The sequence below is a fragment of the Electrophorus electricus genome, chromosome 9, assembly GCF_041902795.1.
Source record: "Electrophorus electricus isolate QZ-2024a chromosome 9, ASM4190279v1, whole genome shotgun sequence".
Taxonomy (NCBI): domain Eukaryota; kingdom Metazoa; phylum Chordata; class Actinopteri; order Gymnotiformes; family Gymnotidae; genus Electrophorus; species Electrophorus electricus.
Genome location: NC_137505.1, coordinates 12,774,578 through 12,787,371, shown reverse-complemented (window position 1 = coordinate 12,787,371; position 12,794 = coordinate 12,774,578). Strand labels below are relative to the sequence as shown.

The window sequence follows — 12,794 nt, the reverse complement described above, 5'->3', positions numbered from 1 at the left end:
TTAAAACAAAACAATGAGGTGCGCTGTATCGCGAATATCAGTTAAAGGACCTGTAAAAACCATATTTGATATTTTACTTAATTCTCTAATCGAGTAGATCACAGATTCGAACAGGATGGGCTGTGTTTGCTCGTGTATGAAGGTATGTATGTTTTTTCCTACACTTTGGGAACGATTTTAAATACGATAATCTGAAAAGGATTAAGATTTATTGTGCATGTCACGGAACGCTTCCACTGGTCACGTGGTATGGCCCGCCGCGTGCACTGGGAGTTCTTCGTTGACTGTCTCGTGTGTAACCTTGGCTATGTTGTTCAGCACACACCTGCATCGGTTTACTCGTCATGTTTGTATGTATTTAAACCCTTGTTAGTGTGTGCCTTATTGTCAGTCGTTGATCATGTTCACGGTCACAGTTTGTGTTATACGTGAGTGCCGGTGTCTGTATCGTATGTTAATAATCGTTAATAAACGTCTCCGTGGAGCGAGTCTGTACGTCCTGTTCCTTGACCAGCGGCACTCGGGCCGTTACAGTGCGTAACTAATTAGCATTTTCCTGTAAAAAAAATAGCGCAAATGCAGATGATTAAAAAGTTTTGTTTTGTTTTTTTTAAATCAAAATGAGATTCTTGTAAGAATACCGAGATATCGCTAAGTCGCGATAATACTGCATATACAAATCAATACGTTTCTACAATGCTTTTCTACAGAAAAAGAAGAAGGAGAAAACGAATAGAAGTTGGTGGAGACACATAATCTCATCCTCCAAAGTGTCTGACTCCTGCGTGGCATTAGACGGTCACGCCGCGAATGTGACCACCTCCACTTCTTGCCCCTCTTCCTCTGAGGGGTCCCTGATCTTCAGTACTGCTTCTTCCTTTTCACCTGTGGACATATCCCACAATGCCTCTTCTACCCAGTCGTGCCTTCCTGGTCAAGCCTCCTCCTCCTCCTCCTCCTCCTCATATGAGTCGCTCAGGACTACAGCAGTGATTGTTCCTGGTTAGAGCTCAGCAGATTTGATCATGTTGTTCAAATGCATAGTCTGTTTTTGGTTAAGGACATTTACTCCAAGTTTCTGTTCTCTATACAGAGGCTGCAGATAAAGATGTGGACTCCGTGCGCATTGAGAGGTGGGTACATTATCAAAATTCATCTTCGTGGCAGAGAAAAGTGTGGCATGGTGGTTACCCAATGGCACTGCCATTGTAACTTCCTTAGGGCATAAAACGAGAAAAAACATCATTGTATTTTTCATTCTTCACACCTTTATCTGTCTAAGGGTTGTTATGTGAACATTTTGTGCATAACTGGCCACTCTGTATTCATCTCTCCCTTCTTTTCTGTCTCTCAGGTTTCCGGCTGTTCTGATGCAGGCAGACACTCGTGTTCAGCCGCGGAATTTATTGCGACAGCTGCTGCACGTCCTCAGGAGTAAAAGGATGCGTCAGATTGGTCAGGGTGAGGGCCAAGGCCACACCCCCATCCATTCCGCTGTCGAACACCTCAACATTCGGCAGCTCGGGTAAAGACGAGAATACACACCGCGTTTTACTACACAGCCTATTAAGAGTAGATGATTTTACAGTTTACACAGGTGAAGCTCAGTCTTTTTCTCCTATACAAATACAAACATATTGTAATTAAATGAGCAGTAAGTCATTTAGCAGTTCTTCTTCACATTATGAAACAGCCATTATACTGACATGTAGTGGCCTGGATGTTTCAGAGCTTGTGCACTAAATCTATTTTTAACATGGATGACCTGTTAGGTTTCCCAACATTGGGAACAGCTGCTATATGAATGCCACTCTGCAGTGCCTACTGAGTATCTCCTGCTTCTGGAGACCCATCAGAGCTCAGTCATCCTGCTTGACGGATCCTTCTAGTTGCCAGATGCTCAGGTACCCGTTCAGAACCAGAGGCTTCACATGGGTCTAAATGAACTGTTTAATCATGAGTGCTTAAGGAGGTGCTGTGATGCTCAGAGATATAAACCACTTGGTCTCCCTGTTGCTGTGTGTAGATGTTTTTCAGATCTGCAGCAGGCCCAGCTCACCACTCGCAGCACAAAGCAGAAGGTGCAGCTCCTGGGAGCCCTGCTTGAGTGTGTTTCAGCCCGCTGCCCTGCATTCGAAGAGGACTATGAACAGGTCCAGCTAAATGGCCCCCTCAGCCATTCAGAACACATCAGAACCTCACGCAGTACCCTGCAGGAACTGCACACGGCCACCTTTGTTTTCTCACCGTGCTGCTGTTGAAGTCCAGGAGCAAATCCTCCTCTGATGTTCTCCTGTGCTGTCCTCCACAGGATGCTCATGAGTTCCTGATGCTCTGCTTACTGCAGCTGAAAGAGGAGGGAGAGAGACTCAGGGCCTCTTTCTTCTCTTACATCTGCCCTGTGGCAAACTTTGAGTTTCATATCAAGTCTGTGCTCACATGTACCAGGTAATTAGGTATCACTGTTGCATATCTCCTTTGTGTTAATGGACTGGTCTTAACCAGTCTTAACGTGTTTGTTTAAAGTACATTTTCTCACCGAGAGTAGGCGCTTTCTCCGGACATCTCTGTTTAAAGTATTCATGAAAGTTTCATAACATACATAACTTAAATATGAACATTTAAAATGCTCACAAGTTCAGCTTGTATTCATTACATAGCTTTCAAATCTCAGAGTGTGTGTGAGTTTGGGAAAACAACAGACATGGACTGAGCATTCTAAATGTTTTCTGCTCTGATGCTTCACATTAGATAAGATGTTATCTACTTGTAAAACTGAGCAAATTAGCATGTGATAACTCACACACTGTATAAGGGATGCAGGAGATTATTTCTGTGCAAATGTTGTAACATTTCTGTTCTCCATTTTGTGAAAGCTGTGGAAAGCAGAGCTGCAGAGTGGATGTCTACAACCACCTCTCTGTAAATCTGAGCCCTGCTACGACCGACAGCCTACACACTTACTTTAAGGTTGGTCACCTCACACACCCTCTTTGGATAAGGCTTCATTACTGTGTTGTAAAGGAGAGAATACAGTTATGACATGCTACCATTTTGATTTTATCACTCTCAATGAAAGGGTCTCTTTCTTTTTTCAGCCAACACTACTGGAGCGTTTTTGTGAGTGTGAAGCAGGCTGCGAGGCAACTGAAGAGGTGGAGTTTTTCACACTGCCACGGTGAGTCTCATCTGACGTAGATGACCTTAAAGAATGAGTTTTAAACCAGTCCAACACACACACCCTCCTCCACTCACACACACTTCCAGTCCTTAAGTCACTTTTCCTCTTGGAACAGTATTTTCGTCCTCCACCTTAAGCGGTTTGACATGCTGGGCCAAAAGCTCTCAGACGTGATGGACGTCCCGTCCGAGCTGGATCTCTCTGCCCTTCCTGGGGTGGCTTCTCTCAGGCAGCAGTCGAGGTGAGCTCGTACCATCAACCCGTGCCCACATACTTCTCTGTCCACCCATTCCCATTTAGCTACAAAATGCCGACTGAATGGCTTTGTGGTTTGTCCTCAGTGGAGCAGCGGGAACCCAAGACAAACCGCAAGAAATGCAAAATGATAAACTGGGGGAAAACTCCAGTCCCCAGCCAGGTAGAGTTGTGCCATTTTCTTACAGTGGAGTGATAATACGGCTGTGTATAAGTATCTGCCATAATGACTAAGTTCTTTTAACCCATCAGTAGTAAATGAGAGAGGAGAAGGACAGGGAGCTAGAGGACAGCAAGTAAGCCTACCGGTGAGGAGAGAGAGAGACCAAAAAGAAGAGAGATACAGGCTGAGAGAGACACAGAGACAGAATGAGAGAGAATGAAAGAGGCCTGTTAATACAGAGATGGCGTTCGATCCGTGATGCGTTTTCAGTTAATCGTATGAAAAAAAAGATGTATTTGTTTGTTGCAGGAATGTGCACCCACTGGCACCTACAGACTCCAGGCGGTGGTTTCTCATTTAGGTGACAGCATGGACCATGGTGAGTAATCTGACATTATTTATACACGTGCAGTAGAAACTATTAAATGACTAAGGACCACCGACTACTCCGACAGGCCACTATATCAGTGACACAGCTGAGGGAGAAGGACAGAGCTGGTTGTCATTCAGTGACTTAAAAGTATCAAGAAGCACTGAGCCAGCCATCCTGAAGAGCAGGACAAAAACAGCCTACCTGATTTTCTACGTGCACAGGTAGAATCTCACCTTTCAGACTTGGGAATGTAGGTACCTCAGTCTAGGAGCACTCTAACAGAAACAAGTTTTACAAGCTTATATATGTAGGGAGTAAATTAGCCTTTACTGTGCCCTGGGACTGCAGGTCTCTTGTGCATGACAGGTGAGTGAGGCCTACTCCCAGCACCGGTTGGCAGGTGCTAACCTTCTTTCTCAGTCCTTTCACCCTTCCCTCTCTGTAAAAGAATTTAAAAAATTTTAACCCATTAAAATGAGCCATTTTTTATTCTCCACAAAATAGTAAATGCCCCCTCTGGCGTTCTTGTTAAAACACTTTTTCCATATTTTTATCCCATAGATTTATAACATGAATAATACTATACTTGTCAAGTCAACATATTTAGATGAGGTGTCCTAGTGTCAGTTATTGTCTTCTAATCGCTATTGGAGATGTACAAGTCCCCATTCTTTATCCCCAACATTGTTCATACTAAAAGATAAATTTCTTTTCCAAGTAGCACATGGCAGTGATTAAACACCTATTTACATGGACGTCACTTCCATCGCCACATATGAGAACACTACCAGGGTGCTTCACTGACAGAGGAAGAGCTTCAGTCCTTTTTGAGAAATAACCAACTTGTATTTTAATTTGCAGATGTTAGGAGTGAACCAGCATCTGTCTATAGTTCTTTTAATTGTGAGCACACATATTTAAACCCTTGTTTTGTTGTTGTTTGTCAGTGTTTGACCCCATGTATGCTGCTTTGTTGTGTTTTAAGACTGCCTGTTATGTTCTAAGTAGTGTTAATGCTTAATGTTCTTCATGTTTGGTTTTGTCTTGTTCTGTATGATAATAAACGTCTGTGGCATCTGAACCACAGCTCATCTTTGCATCCGGCTTCACGTCACAGGAACACCGACCGTTGAAGGTTGCCTCGAGCCAAGGGAAAGAAGAAAAAGGGGAAGAAGCAGTGTAGCTGCTTCTACCCAACCCATGCAGGAGAATCCTCCATACTTGTGGGAACACTCCCTGTCATCACATCGGGGGAGAGTATCTCTGGAGGATTTTGGGGGGGCCCTGGTGGTGGTCCAGGATCAGATGCTGCAGAGTCCTGCCTACCTTCACTGGATTACCGGGACCCGTACGATTACGACTACCAATATCCAGGGTCAGACTCTGCAGGGTCCTACTATCCCCCCATGGACTACCAGGAGGACTATGAGGATTACAGCAGGAGTGAGGAGTATGTTGACGTCGGCCTCAGGTCAGACACCGAATCCGACTGCTCTGAGGATCCATCAGTGGAGGTGGAGGAGGCCCGCCATGAGGATCCTTCCTGTGGTTTATAGACCGGGTCAGAGGACTCTGAAAGCGACGAGCCTCCGATGTTAGTGCTTAATGTTCTTCGTGTTTGGTTTCATTTTGTTTTGTGTGTTAATAAACATGTGTCTCATGTGAACCACGGCTCGTCTTTGCATCCTGCCTTGTCTCCCACGTCACAGAACAGCAATTCATCTACATTTCTCACAGATAAAGCTATCGCTAACGGCGAACAATAAACATGTTGCAAAAAAGCAGTAAGAGCTAGTATGCAGAAACAGTGGTGTTAGCGCGAAACAGATTCAAAAACAGGAGTCTCCTTATGAAGGAAGGAGGTTCTTATGAACCTCTGTATTTTGACAGCAAGTATTGACCATGTGCCATTAAAACCATGCCAGGTATGGTATTAATCCACAAAATAGCACATCAAATCTAATTATTTGGCTAGTACAGGGTTATGCAATATTCCCTCAACTCAGCAAAATGCAACAGCTTGAATTACTTAACTGATTAATAATAATAAAAAATCTTTCCTGACTATAAAAATATAGCTGACCCATTCGAAAGATTAAACATCCAGTGAGTGTGTATCCTGGCATGTTAAGGTAAAAGGCATCTCCGACTGGAATACATTTAAGCGGTTTCGGGCGCCATCTGGTGGCGACTTGGAGTCCTTATCACGCTCTCATTTCTTTTGTATGGCGGGACAAGTGTTTTGTTATCCTACCTATCGAACAGTTCTACCTAGATTTAATGCACTTATGTACATTAGCATTAGTCCAGGCTTCTGGTGTTTATTTTGGATGCATATATTATAATTAGGCTACTGTGGACATTTGTATTTTGTATAGCTACAGCACCTGTACTTCACACACGTGTAGTAATCGGATCTAGAAAGTTGCCAGCCCTATTAAAATATTAGGTTTATAGTATAACAGTTTAATTAAACAGACAAAGTGTTAATCACAATCATTTGCATGATGATTAATCTTGAACCAAAAATCTCACCGGGTGCTGTAGTTCTCTTTCCAGACACACACCCAATAAAACTGTGCTTGATCATTTCTTATTGATAGCCACTGACTATAGGATCAATAGAATAGTACAACCAAATAACCTTTAATGTTTTGCTTTACTGTAATACAATTTAGAATTGCGATGTTACCCTTTTAAGAAGAACTGAACACATTGTGACAAGAGCAACTGGATGAAGCTTTATTGACATGCTGGTCAAGGACTCACATCCAATATGTTTAAAATACATTAATTGAGGCCAAGTGCAGCATAAAAAAAATTTTGACTTCACACAGAACCAAAACAATCAACATTAAAATATATAAAATATATAATGTATAAAAATATGGGTATTGTTTAAAAAAAAAAACAAAAAAAACTAACCCTAACCCTAACCAAACCCTAATCCTAACCCTAAACCAGTAGCACAGACGTGTGTCCCAATTTGTCTGGGACAGCAAGAGAGAGGGAGAATGATAGATAGATAGATAGATAGATAGATAGATAGATAGATAGATAGATAGATAGATAGATAGATAGATAGATAGATAGATAGATAGATAGATAGATAGATAGATAGATAGATAGATAGATAGATAGATAGATAGATAGAGAGAGAGAGAGAGAGAGAGAGAGAGAGAGAGCTACTTGAAAAGAAATGTGAGCTATGTCCTATTTTCCTTTCTTTACTGCAACACTGTCATGGGACCCAACGTTAAGTCCTTTCTTTGGTTCCACTTTCTCACTGTTCACTTTACTATGTTATGAGATGCTATGAAGCGAAAAATAAAACATGCCACGACTACTGTACGCATAATGAAGCACAAATAGAACATGAAAGTCCAAGCTAATGTGATCTTTGGCGTCATCTGCTGCTGCCTCTTGCCGTAGTTGTGACAAGTCACCACAAGAGGTCTCTGTTAAAGCGAACACAAAAACACAAGACAGGTCTTCTGTGCCCTACGCCCTTAATTCTACTTACTCTAGACACAAAAGCAAATGTTAGAAACCGGTTCAAAGTGACCAGTCCTTCAGGTTCAATCTTCTCCAAGTAACCCACTGCCATCCATCCTCTGTAGTCGGATCCGGGGAAGTCAAGAGACACTGACACCAAGGTAGTGAATCAAGAGCGCTCCACTTTATCGAGGAAAGCACAGAGTATATATGTGTCCTAAATCTACTATCTAAATATACAGGATGACGGGGAAAAGTGAGGCATGTTCTAAGGGTCTATGTAGAAAGGAAAGAAACAAGGTTAGTAAAGATTAGATGTTCTCTGCATGAACGAGCCACTAGCTGTTCCCGTGCCCGTCATGAGCCACTGCTGTCCTTAAAGAGAGACAGGGAGAGAGAGAAAGAGAAAGGGAGCGGTAAAGAAGACAAGAAGAGGGAGCGGATGACCTCGGGCGACCAGCTCGCGGTCAAACCGCCATGTCATGGCTGATAGGCAGAGACCTTGCGTTGAGTGCCTGAAGACAGAAAGGCTCCAGTATCTAACACGCCCCTCTTTGATTCCAAAGGAATCACATATCAGTATATAGACCTTTCTCATACGCAGGCACCAAGGCAACATTAGCATGATTAATCACGGAGGTAGAAATGAGAGTTATGAAAGAAGACAGGAGTGACAATAAACAGGGTCCACAAACAAGAATCAACACAATAATCAGGAGTATGGGAAAACATATGTTTATGAGCCAAGATCCCCAAGGGCCGACAAGCTCAGTTAACCAACTGAACCAAGAATCATCGGCGGGTGGAGGCTCAGCAATAGCGGTCTTCATGTGCAAAATGATGTCAGTAATGCTGTTATAGTAACTAGGGATGTCAAAGCAACACGTTTCATTAATGACCTTGCAGATGCCTCCCTCCTTTGCCAAGAGGAGATCTAGGGCTAGGCGGTTCTGCATGACAGCGGTACGGATCTTATTTACCTTATCATTGAGTAATGCCATGGCGTTTTCACTCCTATTGGCTAAATTAAGTACCTGCCATGCCAAACCGTTAATTTTATTAAGGGCTGCAGTAGTTCCTCCTCCCAGGAACAAACTCCCACCCGCGTTCATTCCAGGATTAGTCCATGAGTTGGCCAGTACATACCCACCATACCTATTAGGGGTGCCATTAATTACAGACCTTTTAGCTCTGTCAGATGTCAACTGCGAACATGTATATATGACCAGAGATGGGATAGTTAATGCTGGGGTACAACATCCTTTCCAGGGAAATTGATGACGGGTATGACTAACAATCAAAGTGGGTAGGCTGGAGTATTCCATCCTACCGCATACCCACATGATAGCTGCAGATATGCCAGTGCCCAGGATCGCAGGGCAAAGAGACGGTGTGCCTGTTATATTATTTATTGTGCATCTGCCCAGTCCCCGTGCCTAATGTCCATACCTCATTTATACACAGCGTGTGACCAAAAAATGGACAATCAGGCAAGCCTGCAGAACATAGACAGGTGCTACCGTTCACAGGTAATACTGCTAGGGTCATATTTCTGAAATGGGGGTAATACCATTTACTAATGCCAATGTCACAGTCTGTCCTGTGGTTTGGCCATGAACGACCAAACAAGGCCCATGCGGGGAGATTACCACTGGCAGCTGCTGCCTTAGATACATTTCGTATAAACCGTACTCCCATATTGATCTGACAGTCGGATGAATTATGATTAAGTGCTGCTGCCATAACATCATCTACCAGGACTGGTACCCAGGGTGTATGGAATGCTTGACAAACCAAACAGTCCTTCCCTGGCTCCACCTCTCCTACCGCTACCAGGGAGACCACACAAGCTAATTTACACTGTTGTTGATGACTCTGAAAGCCCACTATCCCCCATTTTGTACTTTTTGAGACTGAAAATAATGCCAATATTATCAAATGAATGGGGCCCATTATTCCTATAGTAAGGTTTTGCAAGAACCTTTCAGGAAAGGACCAAAGAGTCAGCAAAAGGATGTTAATAGGCAGAAAGGATATCTATCAAGTTATAATACCAATGCTAAAGTGTATTGACATACAGGGACAAGGAGTACTTCCTTGGTGTGTGGTGCAGCCAAGGGCCAGTCCCTCAGCATGAAATCATATAACAAATTTTGTACTATATGTGAATGTGTTTAGGTGCATTTTGCTTGTCGGACGCGTCAGCTACTGGTGATTTCTTCAGCCGGCTGGTGTGTATCCACTGTGCTGATCCCGATGTAAGCACAGCGGTTCGGGTCACTGCGATCACGGTTGTTGGGGGTCCATAACCAGCTTTACCAGCTTTCCAAGGGTTCAGTGATTTGACCAAAACAGTGTCACCTGGAATAAATGCATGAGTAGGCTTGTCTGCAGGAAGAGGGAGAGAGCAAGCGACATTACCATGCACACTGTTCAATTTCTCAATCAACATTTGGGTGTAGTCCACCAAGATCACGTCCATGTCACCTGAATGAGAAACACCTGGGTTACATCTGACCCATGGGATGGTAAATGGTCTACCAAAAGTTACATCAAACGGTGACAATTTATTGGTGGCACTGGGCGTCATTCTGATCTCACATAACACCGCTGGCAGTAGATGTATCCACTTCTTTCCTGTTTCTATCATAGCCTTTGTTAACCTTTCTTTCAAGGTATGTTTCATTCTCTCACCAATGCCAGATGACTGAGGATGATAAGGGATGTGAAATTTCCAGTCAATAGTTAGGTAGGTGCATAGTTTCTGAGTTACCTTGGAAATGAAACAGGGTCCCTAACCTGAATCTATTACCCAAGGCACACAGTACCTCCGTATTATCTCCTTGGCTAGGATTTTAACCTAAGAACAAGGAAATGCCTCAGTCCACTTGGAAAACCTGTCTACAATCACCAGCAGGTACTTCAACTGACTACAAGGTGGCATGTGCGTAGTCTATCTGTAGATACTGAAAGGGATATTCAGGAGCCGGCAAGGCATCATGTTTGGTTTGTGTTTTACCCTGGAGGCTTCTAGCACAGGTTAAAACACAAGCCAAACATGATCTAATGGCAAATGTACAATTTTGCAAAAGGTGCGGTATCAGAATTCTGTCTTGTATGTGAGATTTGTTTATAGATCTGGGAAATGTCAAAGTATATATATCCATACCATGCCTGTTCAAACACAGAAAATATGTGTAAATATAATAGATAAATGCATTTATTATAAGAATTTTAACAGAGTTCAGTACTTAGATTTTGCATTTCTGATGAGAGAATCATTATCAAATAAAACCAAGACGAACAGCTGGGAAAGAATCGTGAGGATCCCTGTTTTCTGTACACACTGTTTGCACAGAGCAGTGCGAGCCACTACAATCGAGACTGGTTCTCCTTCTCCAGAAAGTTGATTATTTCAATGATCAGCAGCATATCATTTTCTAATTTAAGGCATATGTTTTGAACAGTTTGCATACTTTTAAGGCATGCACACTGGATTTGAAAATTAAGTGAACTGTCTTTGATGTAGTGTGAATGAGAAATAAAATGGATCATTAAGAATACATTGGTCAAGGAATGTGCACTGATGGAACCCACAGTCCCTCGCTCACCCTTGGCCAAAACGAGTCGAGGAAGAGCAAACCCATTCCTGGTTCGGTACGTCCACTTAACAGATAATTTAGTGGTTTTACTTTTTGGCTACTCTACCCACCTCTGTCTGTATTGCAGTTTGGGTTGTTTGTCTGTCTAAATGTCCGCTTAGCTACTATAGCTAGAGCTTTTCTAATTTTATGATGAACGGTCTGTCTGCTGTAGTTTTATATAGTTATGGAATGCATTGACGTTCCACCTGTTTTCTCACACAAGGCTTTATGTCAAGCATAAGCGACTGCTTTTCATGCTATTTAGATTTTGCTATTTTAAAGGTACAAGAAAAGTAATATAAGTGATTAAACCAAATTTCATCACCATACCCGCCCTTTCTCGTCTGCCCACACTTGGTGACGTATTTCGATGTGGTACGTCCACGCTGCAGGTGCGTATAACGTTCCTAAGTGCGGGCAGTTTGAGACGAACAGCTCTACTTAGCAGAGAAGAGTCGGTCCACAGTAGCGCCCCTCTCTCTGCGTCTACCTCTGTTCACTCACTAGAGAGAATCTGCTTTTGATTTTGATTTTGAACAATTGAATTTGATAATTTTGACCATTAACACTTTGTGCGCTGTGTGAGTGAAAACAATGTATTCTGTGCTTTCTAACTTTCACAGCAGTTGTCGGTTATGTGTTGATTTTGTCAGATGCCGTCACGGTTATAAAATCATTTTAGCGGTGCCGAGCCGCAGGTTGAATATTTGGAAATGACTTGGATAACACGTAAGCTACGTAACACGTAACACGTAAGCTGTTAATGGGTGCGTTTCAGTCCCTGTCATTTTCGTCCTGTTGTGGAAACCAATATATGTAAAAGAATTACCAAAAAAAAGGACTTATTGCTTGAAGCAGTGAAGCGGAAATGGGTTTTATGTTATGAGCAAATTTTTTGGCCCTTAACTCAAAAGAGAGTTCCATTTTTTGATGATAATTTATTGTAACACCATGAAAGGTAGCAGCGACCCTTTTGGTCAGCTGCAACATATAAAATCAAGACATAACCTGTGCATACATATGGGTGTGCTTTCTGTGCCTTCTTGTTATGAGTAAAGTAACCTAAATAGTAAAGAAAACAGGGCTCTCAGCAGACATTAGTGTTTTCTGGAAATTTGCTTGCTACCTTACAGCTTGTTTTCTTAGAAAGAAACATTTGACGGTGGAGTATCAGTTTTTGAAATATGGGTTACCTCTTGAAAAGTAGAGTTTTAAAGTACCTTGTTAATGGCTATAAATGAACAGTTTAAATGCATAAAAAGAGCAGCTGACGTGTTGCTTGCCATATGGGCTAGTTATCTCACCTTCATACGTACTGCTAACCTGACTGGTTACTTATCTTAGTTTGCCTTCTGCAACAGTCACCATTTTGTGGGGTCAGATATTTGTTAGCTAATAAGTTACTTCCATATACCCACCAACACATTCTACAGGTCAACACATTCCTGCTGCCCCTTTTGTGTATGTGTCATGACTGTTTATTTAATGATGTTTAAGTTGTTTGTGACCTAATTATTAACCACTAATAAAATCAGTTTAAACCATTCATAAACTTTTTGTATTCAATGCAGTAAGATTTAGCCTTTGGAACTAATGGTTTAGGGATATGCATACCCAGCTGCTTGCCTGTTGAAATTTACCTGTAAAGGTGTGCTGCCATTCTGATTGCTTTCTTGCCTGTTT

At 42.4% G+C, this 12,794-nt stretch overlaps 1 protein-coding gene and 1 long non-coding RNA gene across 2 annotated transcripts; both read left to right on the top strand.

Moving 5' to 3' along the window:
• Positions 1 to 273: 273 nt before the first annotated feature.
• Positions 274 to 2,970, top strand: LOC145659286 (uncharacterized). The gene is made up of 7 exons (XM_081720834.1): positions 274 to 350; positions 711 to 1,002; positions 1,094 to 1,133; positions 1,355 to 1,525; positions 1,773 to 1,904; positions 2,027 to 2,448; positions 2,877 to 2,970. The coding sequence occupies exons 1-6, from the start codon at positions 345 to 347 to the stop codon at positions 2,259 to 2,261; spliced, it is 876 nt and encodes a 291-aa protein (XP_081576960.1). The 5' UTR covers positions 274 to 344; the 3' UTR covers positions 2,262 to 2,448; positions 2,877 to 2,970.
• Positions 2,971 to 3,098: 128 nt separating this feature from the next.
• LOC145659275 (uncharacterized) lies at positions 3,099 to 5,638 on the top strand. The gene is made up of 5 exons (XR_014125318.1): positions 3,099 to 3,178; positions 3,297 to 3,422; positions 3,523 to 3,599; positions 3,909 to 4,193; positions 5,060 to 5,638. It is a non-coding gene; the product is annotated as an uncharacterized LOC145659275 (long non-coding RNA).
• The last annotated feature ends 7,156 nt before the right edge of the window (positions 5,639 to 12,794 follow it).